The sequence below is a fragment of the Palaemon carinicauda genome, chromosome 6 (assembly GCF_036898095.1).
Source record: "Palaemon carinicauda isolate YSFRI2023 chromosome 6, ASM3689809v2, whole genome shotgun sequence".
NCBI classification, from domain to species: Eukaryota; Metazoa; Arthropoda; class Malacostraca; order Decapoda; family Palaemonidae; genus Palaemon; species Palaemon carinicauda.
Genome location: NC_090730.1, coordinates 139,517,511 through 139,529,852, shown reverse-complemented (window position 1 = coordinate 139,529,852; position 12,342 = coordinate 139,517,511). Strand labels below are relative to the sequence as shown.

The 12,342-nt window shown below is 39.8% G+C and overlaps 1 protein-coding gene across 1 annotated transcript; it reads left to right on the top strand.

The window, feature by feature from the left end:
• The first annotated feature begins 1,795 nt into the window (after positions 1-1,795).
• On the top strand, positions 1,796-7,374 carry LOC137642664 (uncharacterized). The gene has a single exon (XM_068375432.1). The coding sequence runs from the start codon at positions 2,018-2,020 to the stop codon at positions 7,340-7,342; it is 5,325 nt and encodes a 1,774-aa protein (XP_068231533.1). The 5' UTR covers positions 1,796-2,017; the 3' UTR covers positions 7,343-7,374.
• The last annotated feature ends 4,968 nt before the right edge of the window (positions 7,375-12,342 follow it).

Below are 12,342 nucleotides of genomic sequence, written 5' to 3'. Positions count from 1 at the left end.
AGTCGCAAGTCCTTTCCTCAGACGAGAAGAGCTTCCAACCCAATCGTGGTTACATCTCCTCAGTCACCTTTCACCCTTGGCTCGTCTAGTTCTCTACGGTCGCCTCAGGATGAGGTCTCTCCAGGGGCGACTCAGGTCCTGGTGGAATCAAGGCTGCAATTCCCCGGACACCATGATCCCTATGGATCCTGCGGAACGGACGAATCGCCAGTGGTGGGTGACAAGCGAGAACCTACGAAGGAAAATGGATCTTCTCGTTTCTTCCTCCGGCTTGGATGCTGTTTTCGGACACCTCAAAGGAAGGGGGGGTGCCCACGATCTGTACCACAGGACCTCAGGCCTGTGGTCAGAATCGGAAAAGTGCCTCCATTTAAATCTGCTAGAGACGAAGGCCGTCTTCCTGGCCTTTCAACAGTTCCAACAAGGACCTGGCGGATCACTCTGTGGTATGATGAGCTACTTCACCACAGTAGTGACTTACATCAACAAGCAAGGAGGTACCTTTTCAAGCAGCTATCCCATATCTCAGTAGAAATACTGAGATGACCGAAGTCCACTCGATTCCTCTATCGGCTCGCTTCATCCCAGACAAAGGGAATGTACTTGCCGACGGTCGAAGCAGAGCTTCTCAGATAATGAGTACCGGGTGGTCCTCGGATCATCCAGTAGCCAACAAAGTCCTGACTTTGTGGGGTTACCCGACTGTGGATCGGTTCGCTACAGCGCTGACCTTCAAGCTCCCGCTGTATTGCCCCCCAGTCCCAGATCCCGAGGCACTCTGGCAAGATGCCTCCCAACAACGGTGGGACAGCACCGACGTGTAAGCTATTCCCTCGTTCTGTCTGATGAGGAGGATGCTCAACAAGACCAGAATATCAGTCAAGTGCTCGATGTCCCTTTTGTGGCTCATCACTTGGAATGGTTTCCGGACCTTCCGCAATTCCTAACGGAACTTCCGAGAGAACTCCCTCTACGGCACAACCTACTCAAACAGCCACATTTCTCTTGTGCCTCCTAAGTAAAGAATAATACTTTGTTACGTCCCCAGTACCTTGTTCGGGGAGGGTATTGGGTAAGTCTTAAGAATAATAGGTTTTGTACTCAAGTTCCTATGTTAAAGACAAGCCACATTGTTAGTTTCACTCACACACAATCTTCTACATGTCGCTATCAGTGCATTACCTCATATCGGCACTTGATTTTAGCAAGGGTAGGGTTCCTTCTACTATCGATTACAGATTGAAATAGAGAGGACCCCGGGTCATGACCAAGGCCAGTTGGTGAGGATTTCCTCCCTCCTAAGAGGGTTTGTATTTACGCCGGAACAAATAAATTTGTAAGTAATTTGTATTTTTCCTAGTATACAAACCTGGAGCTATTTATACAAATTGGCCAGCCACCCTGTCCCCCGAGAAGTCCTGCCATAAAGCAAAGTGGTTACTCAGCCGAGAAGTGTGAGTGAGCGGAGTAGCCAGTCTACCCCACCCCCACCCGCTAACTAGCGGATGTGGTAGTTATCCCTCTCTAAAATTATCATGGCTCGTCTTTTAGCTACACCAAAAGTATACCCTTATAGATAGCTCCAGGTTTTTATACTATGAAAAATACAAATTACTTCCAAATTTGTTATATTGATACAGTATAACATAAAAGATTGGCATACAGTATTGGATAATATAAAGTTTCCTATATAGCCTACTGTAATAAGCTCAATAATTTTAATAATTTTACTAATAGTAATTTTAATCATTGTAGTTGAAAGTGTAATACATTTTTTTTTCTCTTTTGCAGGGTACATTGGTGTAACTTGATTTCATCCTAGTTCATCAAGCAGGTCTATAAAAGCCCATATCCTTTGAGCTTGCTTTTCCTCATCTTTTGGTATGAGAATATCTCTATCACTTCTTATAGATTAGGAATTTGTTTTTGTATCATTTCAATGGATTGTTCCCATAGAGAGTATATACAATAATAGGTAATTCATCACTCTAATAATATATACTGTATAGAGAAAGAGATGGTTAAGGAAATGGAAATTGGTAGCAAAAAATGTGAGGTGTCACAAAGTTTAGCAAATGTGGATTGCGTATCTGTTTCTGAATGCCCCCCATATCCATCTATTCCTTTAGATAAGGCTTTAGAGAATGGTTCCTTTCAATTTCACAATAAAAGCAATAAAAATAATGTGATAAAAGAACCTGAACCAAAAGATTCTCATATTAAAGTCCCATCGAAGCAGATGTCTGGGAATCACAGAAAAGAGAAGAAAAAATTGGTTACAGCCAAAAAAGACAATATTACTTGTGAAGTTTGTGGTCGGTGCTTTAGAGATAATCATAACTTGAACCGGCACTTTGAAACAAAGCATAGTAAATGCTTTACCTGCAACCTATGTTTTGCAGTTTATAATACTGAGAGAAAGTTAGAGCGCCATTTAAAGAAACACTCTTCCTCAAATGACAGTGGGAGTGGTGTAACTTGTTCTGAATGTTCCAGAGTCTTTAGGGATAAGCATAACTTGGGAATACACAATTGTTCCAAAAATTATAAAAAGTCAGCATGCTTATACCCTGAGTGTGATAAGCAGTTTTATCATGTTACAAAAATGCTGAAGCATGTGGAGGAAGAGCATGATAGTAAAATTAATTCTGTCTGTTTAACATTTGAATCAGAAGATTTATTTCAGAGGTGGAAAGAGGAAGAAGAACTTAAAAGCTTTGCATATTTTAGTAAGAGATCAGGAACAGTTGATTCAGATTATGGAAGCTACAGATGTTATGTATGTCAGGCAAATGGTGAATTTATAAATGGGCCTCGAAAGACAACAAAACGATGGAAAAAAGGTCATGTTAGAATTGGTAAATTGTGTCCCAGTAGAATGTTGGTGAAGGAGGCAAATGGAAAGATAACTGTCAAATATATTTCCTTCCATTCACACTCAAGAAGTGTGAAAAATGATAAACTTCCAGTGCCAAATTCAGTGAAAACTTATGCAAAAAACCTCTTGTTAATGGGTGCATCACCCCAACAGGTACGTAAAAGTGTTTGTGAGGGACTTTATGGAGGTAATAATATAATCCCTCAAGGAGGGTATGTCATTAGTAACCGATACTTTTTTGATTTAAAGAAGAGACTTGATTTCCAGTCTCTTTCATCATTAAATGGCACCAAGGAAAAGTATGATCCAGTTTTTGTGTTCAAACCTCTAGGACAGACTGTCATCGTTGGAAATGAAAAGTTGGATAAACTTCCTCATTCCAGTGATCTCTTTGCTATTGGATTACAGACAAAAGAGCAGTGTATCATGATGAAACAAAGAGCTCACAAGATACTTTGTATAACTTCATCACAAACTTATGATCTCTTTGGTTTTGAAATTGTAATGTTTATTGTTCCTGATGTCTTTGGAAATGGTTATCCAGTAGCATATTTCTTAACAAGTCATTTTGATGAAGTTACGTTGCAGCTTCTTTTCTTGTCTTTAAAGACTAGATGTCCCAAAGTTAAAGTCAGGTCTATTATGACAGATGATGATGATAATATTTTACATGCTATGAATGCTGTGTTTGGAAATGTCAAACACTACCTTTGTCACTCATATGTAGAAAAATGTTGGAGGGATGAGATCCATAAAAGATGTGATGTAGATGACCAAAATTTGAATCATTCCCTTAATGCCCTCCTTCATGAAGGAAGTAAAGCAAATTTTAAATTTATGTGTAATGATTTTGTAGAAAAATATAGTAATCATCAATCGGTGTTTGTTAAGTACTTTGCATCCAATTTTCTTACCCGTCCAGAAGTTTGGGCAATGTGCTACAGAAACAATTCACTAGATGTTTCTAATCCAATTCCCTACACAAATGTTTCCTTGCATTGTGAGTATGTTCATAATAAAATGAAGATGCTTATTGCAAATGGAGTTACAGGCACCTCTCAAAGCATTGTTGAAATGGCATTTTTGATACTTGGCATACAAGAGGATCATTACCTTCATTACAAGAAGAATTTGCAAATTGGTAAGAGGGTCTGCTCTGCTGCCAAAGGAAAACACTTTAATGGTTTGGCAATTTTAGATAGTAGTGTTTCTGATTCTTCTGGTAAATGGTCAGTGAAATCTTTACATGATCCTTTAGTTGTGTATACAGTGATTGAATTGGCTTATTCTTGCACAAAGCAGAGTTGTTATGAGCAATGTATGGAGGCATCTTGTGAAAACCTATGTAACCATTTATATAAGTGTTCATGTGATGATAGAGCCTACTTGTGTGAACATATACATAAAGTGCATTCTCTGAAAGTGAAGCAATATAATTCCCTGTTTATATCATCAGCTCACAATAGGCCTAAACAAATTGAATTTATAGTATCAGAAGTATCCGAGACTATAGATAAAAATAATTGTATAACTGTCATAAAGAAAGAATGTGAAACTGTTACTGACCCAGATGTTGATTTTGTTAGTATCAACATTGATGAAGTAAGTGAACAGGTAGAGATACTAGAAAAGATTATTTTGTCACAGCAAGATACAAAGCTGCTGAATGGAACAATGCCAGAGAAAAGAGCAGAAAAGCCTATGCATAGGAAATTGAGAAATTGTCTTAAAAAAAAAACAGTCATTTTAGATGAAACTTGCACAGAACAGAAGAAAAAGGGTAAAAGTCTTATGCAAAAAGAAACTAAAACTAAAAATAATTCATTTCCAGTGACAGAATCACAAACTCCTTTGATAAAATTAGAAAAGGTGGAAGACATTGAGAGTGACACCTCATTCGTAAAGATAAGAAGGTTAGACGACAGTGCTGTTGAAAAAGAACAGCATATGAATATCAGTAAAATAAACTCAAATTCTGTTGTAGTTTCTCAAGTTGAAGTGAAAAGGTCAAAAAGACCCCGATTTGGTTCAGTATTGGAAGCTGCTATTAAGTATAAAAAAAGGAGACTGGAAGCTTCTGTAAATGACTGTGATGTGAAAGTCACAGAGCCCACAGAGGACTCCGCTTCAGTGGCATCTAACTCAAAAAATGTGAAGTGCAAGCATTGTGATGGAATATTTAGAGATTCCTTCAACTTGCAAAGGCATGTTCAAAATAAACATTCAGATTATTTCCCATATCTTTGTTATATTTGCTCTTCCATGTTTAAGACAAAAGTTAGATTTGAAAACCATATAAGAAAGCATGAAGAGGCAAAGACCACCAAATCTGTGCAGTGTGGCACATGCTTGCGAATGTTCAGAGACCAGTATAATATGAAACAGCATAGATGTGACTTGGTTAGAAAACAATCTTCTTGCATCTATCCAGCATGTGAAAGACAATTTTATCACATTAAGCACATGGTTAAACATCTAGAGGAAGACCATGATGATAAAATTGATTGTAAGGACTTACACTTTGAATCAAAGAAACTATTTCTTGCCTGGAAGGAGGAAGAAGAAGCATTGAGTCTTGCTGTATTTACTAAAAGAAATGGAAGTTTGGGTTCAGATGATATGAAGTACAGTTATTATGTTTGTCAAGCTGCAGGAGAAAGTATTTGTCAGAGAAAGTTGTCTCAAAGTGGAGAAGGTAATAGCGCAAGTAATGCACAAAGAAGATGGAAAACTAGAGTAAGAACAGGTAAAGTGTGCCCAAGTAGAATGCTTGTTAAGGAGAAAAATGGGAAGATTACAGTGAAGTATATATCTTATCACTCGCATGATGTTAAGAAAGATTATAAAACATATCCCCCTCTTCCAAAATATGTCAAGGAGTTAGGAAAACAACTGCTGTTAATGGGTGTTTCTCCCAAACGTGTCCGTGATAGTATTCAGGAAGGAGTTCTCTTGAATAACAGCAACTTCACTCATAAATGTTATACAGTAAAGGGTCGGTTTTTTTACGACATGAAAAAGAGATTGGAGAAAAAAGGGCACATTTTTCAGAATGATTCAGAAAAGAGTCCTTTTGCAGATCAGCTAGATCATTGGAAACCTAGAGATTTAACAGAACTTGTTAATAATGGGAAATCTGAGCATTTTAACTCATTACTCGTATATAAGCCTCAGGGGTCTGTTGTGGGAGGAGATGAACAATTGGAATCTCTTCCTTACTGGAATAAATTTTTTGCCATAGGTTTCCAGAGCAAAGATCAAATTGAAATGATGAAAGAGGGGTGCAGTAAAGTTTTGTGTGTCCGGACTTATTTTGATCTTTGTGCTGATGGTTTTCAGTTGATTAATCTGTCAGTTCCTGATAAGTGTGGAAATGGGTACCCGGTAGCCCATTTCATATGTAATTACATAAATGAATCTACCTTAAAATTTCTTTTCAAGTCACTCAAGAAACAGAACATAAATCTAGAAGTTCGAACTCTTATTACAGATGGTGACACTGCAGTTTTTAATGCAGTTCAAGCAGTGTTTGGTAATAATGTAAAGCATTATCTTTGTCACTGGTATGTCAAAAATTGTTTGCTTGAAAAAATTGAAGAATTTGTTGAAAGTCAAGATCATAAAGTAGACATTCCATTTCACCTTATGAATATATTATATGAAAGAGACCAGGGTAAATTTCATGTACTTTGTAAGAATTTTAGTGATATATACAGCAGCATTTGCATACATTTTATGAAATATTTTTCAGAAAACTTTTTAGAAAACCCAGAAGTATGGGCAATGTGTTATCGGCAAGATTTAGATAGTATTATGTATTCTGAACCATTTTCAAATGTAAATCTACATTGTGAATACTTACACAATCACATAAGATCATTAAATTTGAGTGGGAAATTTTCTCAACGAGTAGCAGAATTGACTAAGTTGTTATTGAAATTAGAGAGAGAATATAATGTAATGCATAGGAAAAATTCTCATCTTAGTGTGCCTGTACATAGTGGTTCAAGTGGTAGACATTATAGTGGACTGGAAATAGAAGATGAGAAAGTGAATAATGTAGGTGACACATGGACTGTTGTGTCACGCGTTGACAAATCAACAAAGTATACAGTCATTGTTTTAGAAAAAAAGTGTAATAGAGTCAACTGTTATGAAAAGTGTTCAGAGTTTCTTTGCTTAGATTTGTGTAGTCATCTTTACATTTGTTCATGTGAAGATAGAGCCGATTTGTGTGAGCACATACATAAAGTACATTCACTAAGACTGAGGCTTGAGAAGTCATTTGATATAGTGACGTCAACTGAAGAAAAGTCAAGCAGTGTTCATGTTATTGTTCATGAAAGCTCAGAAAAAGATTTCCCTTTGGAAAGTAGAATAAAAGTAGAGATGAGGCCACTGGAAAATATAGATAATTGTGATGATAAAATTGTATATCATGAAATTTATGAACTTGATATGTAATAATTGTATATATTGTATTATTGATCATTAAATATTTTTCTGACCTTGACTTTTCCATATAGTACCTATATTGATGTGGACTATTATTCTTTTTTTTTAGATAAAGTACATTATACTTTTAATACAATAAGCTTTCTAAATGTGTTTTCTTTGATGGCTTAAATAATTTTGGCTCTGATATTCAATGAGTTGTATTCCATAAATCTTTTAGATATTAAATCTAATTACAGTACTTTACTCTAAAGATTACTTAGGCTGCTATAGCATATGCTTAAACAAGAATTTTGTTCCAACACCTCATACAAACCATTTTGCTCTTTACAGTGGATATATATTTCGGTGTAGTGGTTTGCGGACTGTGGCCAAGGTAGCACCCGAACTGCCTAGTGTCCGAATACCGACCACACTCCATTGTTTACTACACAAAAAAGTAAAACGGTGGAATACCCAAAAAGTCTAGGTAACAGGTCAAGAAAACGGAGCACTAGGTACCACCCCTTGATTTATACTGGGCAAGGGGACCCAGCTAAAAATATAATTGCATTCTATTCTTCAGAGATAGCAGTTTTCAGGTTATTTAAGAAACAAAAAAAAATGGAAAAACAATGATACTAAAAAAAATTAGTGGCTGAGAAGGGGACACAATAGTATAAGGTTCTGGAATGAAATTCTGTCTTCATAAAACAAGGAAAATATTTATTTGAGAGGGGAAAAAATTTATATCATTCCTGAGAGAAAAAATATAAAACTATAGTATGAAAAGTCAGATCTTCAAAAACATAAGCAGAGACATTGATATATCCATGGCAGAGCCTCATAGGAATCAACCCTCTAAAAGTTAACAAGACCAAAAAAAATTTATTTGAATAACCAAAAGAAACAAGAACTATTCACATGCTGGACACTCATAAGCATTCCCTAAACTGTACTACTAGTAGTATAAAAAAAGGCACCTAACCGTGTAACTATTTGGGATAAATACCGGCAGTTTGCCTCAAGATCAAATGGATTTTAAAACAAGGTTGCACATTGAACCTGACTACAGTCTTCCTATGTCAGGGCAAATTTTTTTTACAATCCTCAGTGATACACAGTATGTCATGGTTATTTCTGGGCTCGAACCTGTGCCGCCCAGTGAATAAGCTCCATTTAGCACTTATTCTTAGGTAATTTACTGCTAAATATACCAGAGAAAAAATGTAAAGGAGTGCTAGGTTAACTAGCTCGCTCACCTATTGGTGTCGGTATAAAATTGGGCGTATATTCCAGAGGTCCCGCACTATTTAGATTAATCCACGACAGAGAACCCCAATAGAGGAGAGCCGTTCAACCTCACTCGGTACTACTACAATGCATCCGCTCAGAACCCAACTCCTTTTAGCACAACGATCAAAGTAACCCGCATTTTTCTGGTGCTCTCGATTTTGGATATTTTCTAGTGAATTATGGTTTCTTCGTCGGTTTCCCAGGAGACACCGTCTAAGTTAAGTACCAAGCTGGATTTTACTGTGTTTTGAGCAACCTAGATCGTTTAATATTTATATTATAGGAGTTATTCTCTTCGTTCATACCGATCTTGCTTGATTTCACTACAGTTGGTACTCCTGTTTTTGAGAGCTTTTAATTTTCACTTGCGGTGTTACTATGTGTATTATTTTTATTATCAAATATTATTTGTTATTGTGAATATTCATTATTTAGCGTTTAGAATCCTCGTGGTTCAATTTTTGGGCCGATATCATTTACGTATCGCTATGGCTGCCGACCGTGCTAAGGCGGCAATGTTATTTTAGCCATCAGGTGTGTCTTTTGTGATTTAATTATTTATGTTGCATGCCTTGCCCAAAAATTTTCTATGTGTTTATTCATATATTTAACGCTATTATTATTATTATAATGAATATTTGTGGCCATTACTCCGTTTGATCTGTCTGGTTGGGGATCGTCAGTTGGTAGCCCTGCTGCCTCGTATCACGTGATCCTCCCCCACGCTCCCCCTCTAGCTAGGTGGGAGGCTAGGCTTCTCCCCCCTCCACTAAGGGACCGTTGCCTTCCCTCCTTTTAGAGGGGGTAGTTAAGTGTTTATGGACTTTGTCCTCCGGGTGGCCCGGCGGTTTAGTCTCTGTCTAGTCTGGTTGGCCACCGGTCTACAGAGTTAGATCCCGGTGTACCCTATTTTATATTCACTTTTCATTCTGGCTTATGTTATACGAAACCCTCCGGGTTCGATTGGCAGTTCTTAGTTACAGTTCCGCCCCCCTATTATTTTATAACATTTCCTATGATGATTATATATGACAGATCACTACCCCGGAGTCCCTAAAGGAATTGGTATTGAATATACCTTTATTTCCCGGCCCGGGGTCTACCCCACCCCGGGAAATCAGACACTATGTGTCTTAATTCCTTGTTATTGCATCCTTTTTTATGCTCCCGGCTTGACCGGAATGGATGGTTATACTTTAGTTTCAAGTTAGACTTATGTTTAGGCCCGGGACCTCCGGTCCCGCCCCTATGTAAGACTATTACAGTTAAGCTCTAACCTTGCGTTAGACCTATGTTAGGCCCGGGTCCTCCGGACCCGCCCCTATTTAAAGAAAAAAAAAAAAAAAAAAAAAAAAAAAAAAAAAAAAAAAAAAAAAAAAAAAATTTAAAAAAAAAAAAGTACAGTTAAGCTCTAATCTTGTGTTAGACCTATGTTAGGCCCGGGTCCTCCGGACCCGCCCCTACTTAAAGACTAGTACAGTTAAGCTCTAATCTTGTGTTAGACCTATGTTAGGCCCGGGTCCTCCGGACCCGCCCCTACTTAAAAGAATAGTACAGTTAAGCTCTATTCTTGTGTTAGACCTATGTTAGGCCACTTAAAGAATAGTACAGTTAAGCTCTAATCTTGTGTTAGACCTATGTTAGGCCCGGGTCCTCCAGACCCGCCCCTACTTAAGAGAATTACAGTTTCTCATATACTATTCTTTTTACAGATGGTGCATTGTCTGACGCCGGCCTGTGCAGCTGTTCTGCACCAGCCTTGTGGCCACTCCGTCTGCCGATCTCACGCCCCTTGTGGGGTTCAACTGGAAGACGTTGTGGTATGGCACCCGGATAACTGTGTGATTTGCTTCGACCTCATCACTACCCTTGGATCTGACTCGGTGAGTCCCGTTGGCTATATTGCCTTCTTATTTTATTTACTATTAGTAAGATATCTATGGTCTTGAAGGACCATTGGGAGTCTCCCTTTTATAATTCCCACTATTATTTCAGGCATCCCCGGAGCAAAAGTCTGCGGCTCGGGCCACACTGAAGGTGTGGGTTGGTGGGTTTGCCCGGAATGTAAAGTCTAAGCGGCCGTACGTCCTATCTGAGGACTACTGCACCATGGTTTACCCCAACGCCAAGTCTTCAGCTGCTGTGGCTAGGCATGTGGCAGCTCCCATCATTGCCCACATTGATGCCACTATAACGGGTCTCATCGACCCAGAGCAAGATCCATCGGACGCCCCCGGAGGTCTGGAGGACAATGTTGCCTCCATGAACCTGGACGTCGAACCAATGTTGCTAGACGAGCCGGATACAGGTAGGGTGGTAAGTGAGGCAGGTGTGTCCGGCGCTGAGATTCCTATCCTCAGCCCCGCTCTTTCTTCTTCTTCTGATCGCTCTTCCTTTCTTGGATTTTCTGGGGACCGTGATTCGTCTCAACGTTCATACCCGGTTCCCCCTAAGGATAAGTCTACTTCAAGGACCTTACCCAAAGCTCGCAAGCCTCACAAGACTTCTCATGGCTCTAAACATGGTACGAACCCGTCTTCAAAGACCTCTGGTTCCTCCTCTAAGTCTCACGACCCGGGAGTTCCTTCCGCCCCTCCTGCTGCTAGCCCGGGCCTTTCCGAATCAGCTATGCTTCGCATCGTGTCGGAGATGCAGGCAAAGTTGGTTTCGGAGATGCAGTCGAGGATGGACACGATGTTCTCTAACTTCGGTCAGAGAATTGGGGCTTTAGAGCAAGGAGCTCCGGAGAGAGTCCAAAGCTCTCTCATACCGGATGCCTCTAAGCTCCCGCCGTTTGCCAAGAACAACCCCTGGCGGATGGCTCTTCATTCCCCGTTCTCAGACGGAATGTTGACTCTGGAGGGCCTTGGCACTCGTCCTCTAGAGGACTTTGAATTCTTTCCTCCGGGTCTGGCATTTCCATTTCATGGTTATGCCAGACTTACCGAGGAAGCTTTAGTCCGATTAGACAAGGTCCCCAAAGAGACGGTCATCTTCCCGAAGGAGCAAGCCCAATCTGTTTGGGCCAGATTTTTGAATGACATCGGCTGCACTAACACCATGCTGACGCCTTATAAAAGCTCCTTTACGATGTTCTTAATGGACAAGACCACCTTGACTCCATGCGTCAATAAGGTGGCAGAGCTTGCCTTTCAATATGCTCTGGAGGAGAAGCCCTTGCCTCCCATCCGAGAGGTGGATCCAATCTCCCTCCTTCTTCCCTCAGGTATTGAGTGTTGGGACAACGTCCATACCACCTTTACCTCCGGCAAGCTTGCAGCAGACTGTGCCTCAGTCTTGTTTAGTGAGAAGCTTCCCCGTCTCCCGGAATCCCTCATTAAACAGGAATATGATTCCCGCCTACGTGTGGGCCGTACTCTAAACCTGGCCACATCCACGGAGTCGATAGCCTTCACTTACGATACGGAGAGTATTTTTAAGTCTCTCAACAAGGCTACGTTACAGTCTTTGTATTATGACTTGTATGACTTCGCTACTGCTAAACGCAGATGTCGCAAGCATGTTCTAGCTGAGGCGACGATTAGGCATGAACCTAATAAACTCATCCGGTCCTCCTGTTGGGGTTCAAATCTCTTCCCCAAGGATCTCGTAGAGGAAGTCTTGGCGGAGGCCACTAGGGTTAATCAGAGCCTTAAAGCCCGTTGGGGTTTGACCCCTAAACGCAAGTATGACCCCGCAAATTATCAAGCCCGGGGTAGGAAGAAGCTTAGACC

Excerpts from the sequence above, each read along its gene's own strand:
- LOC137642664 (XM_068375432.1), top strand. The coding sequence starts at position 2,018 with ATGGTTAAGGAAATGGAAATTGGTAGCAAAAAATGTGAGGTGTCACAA.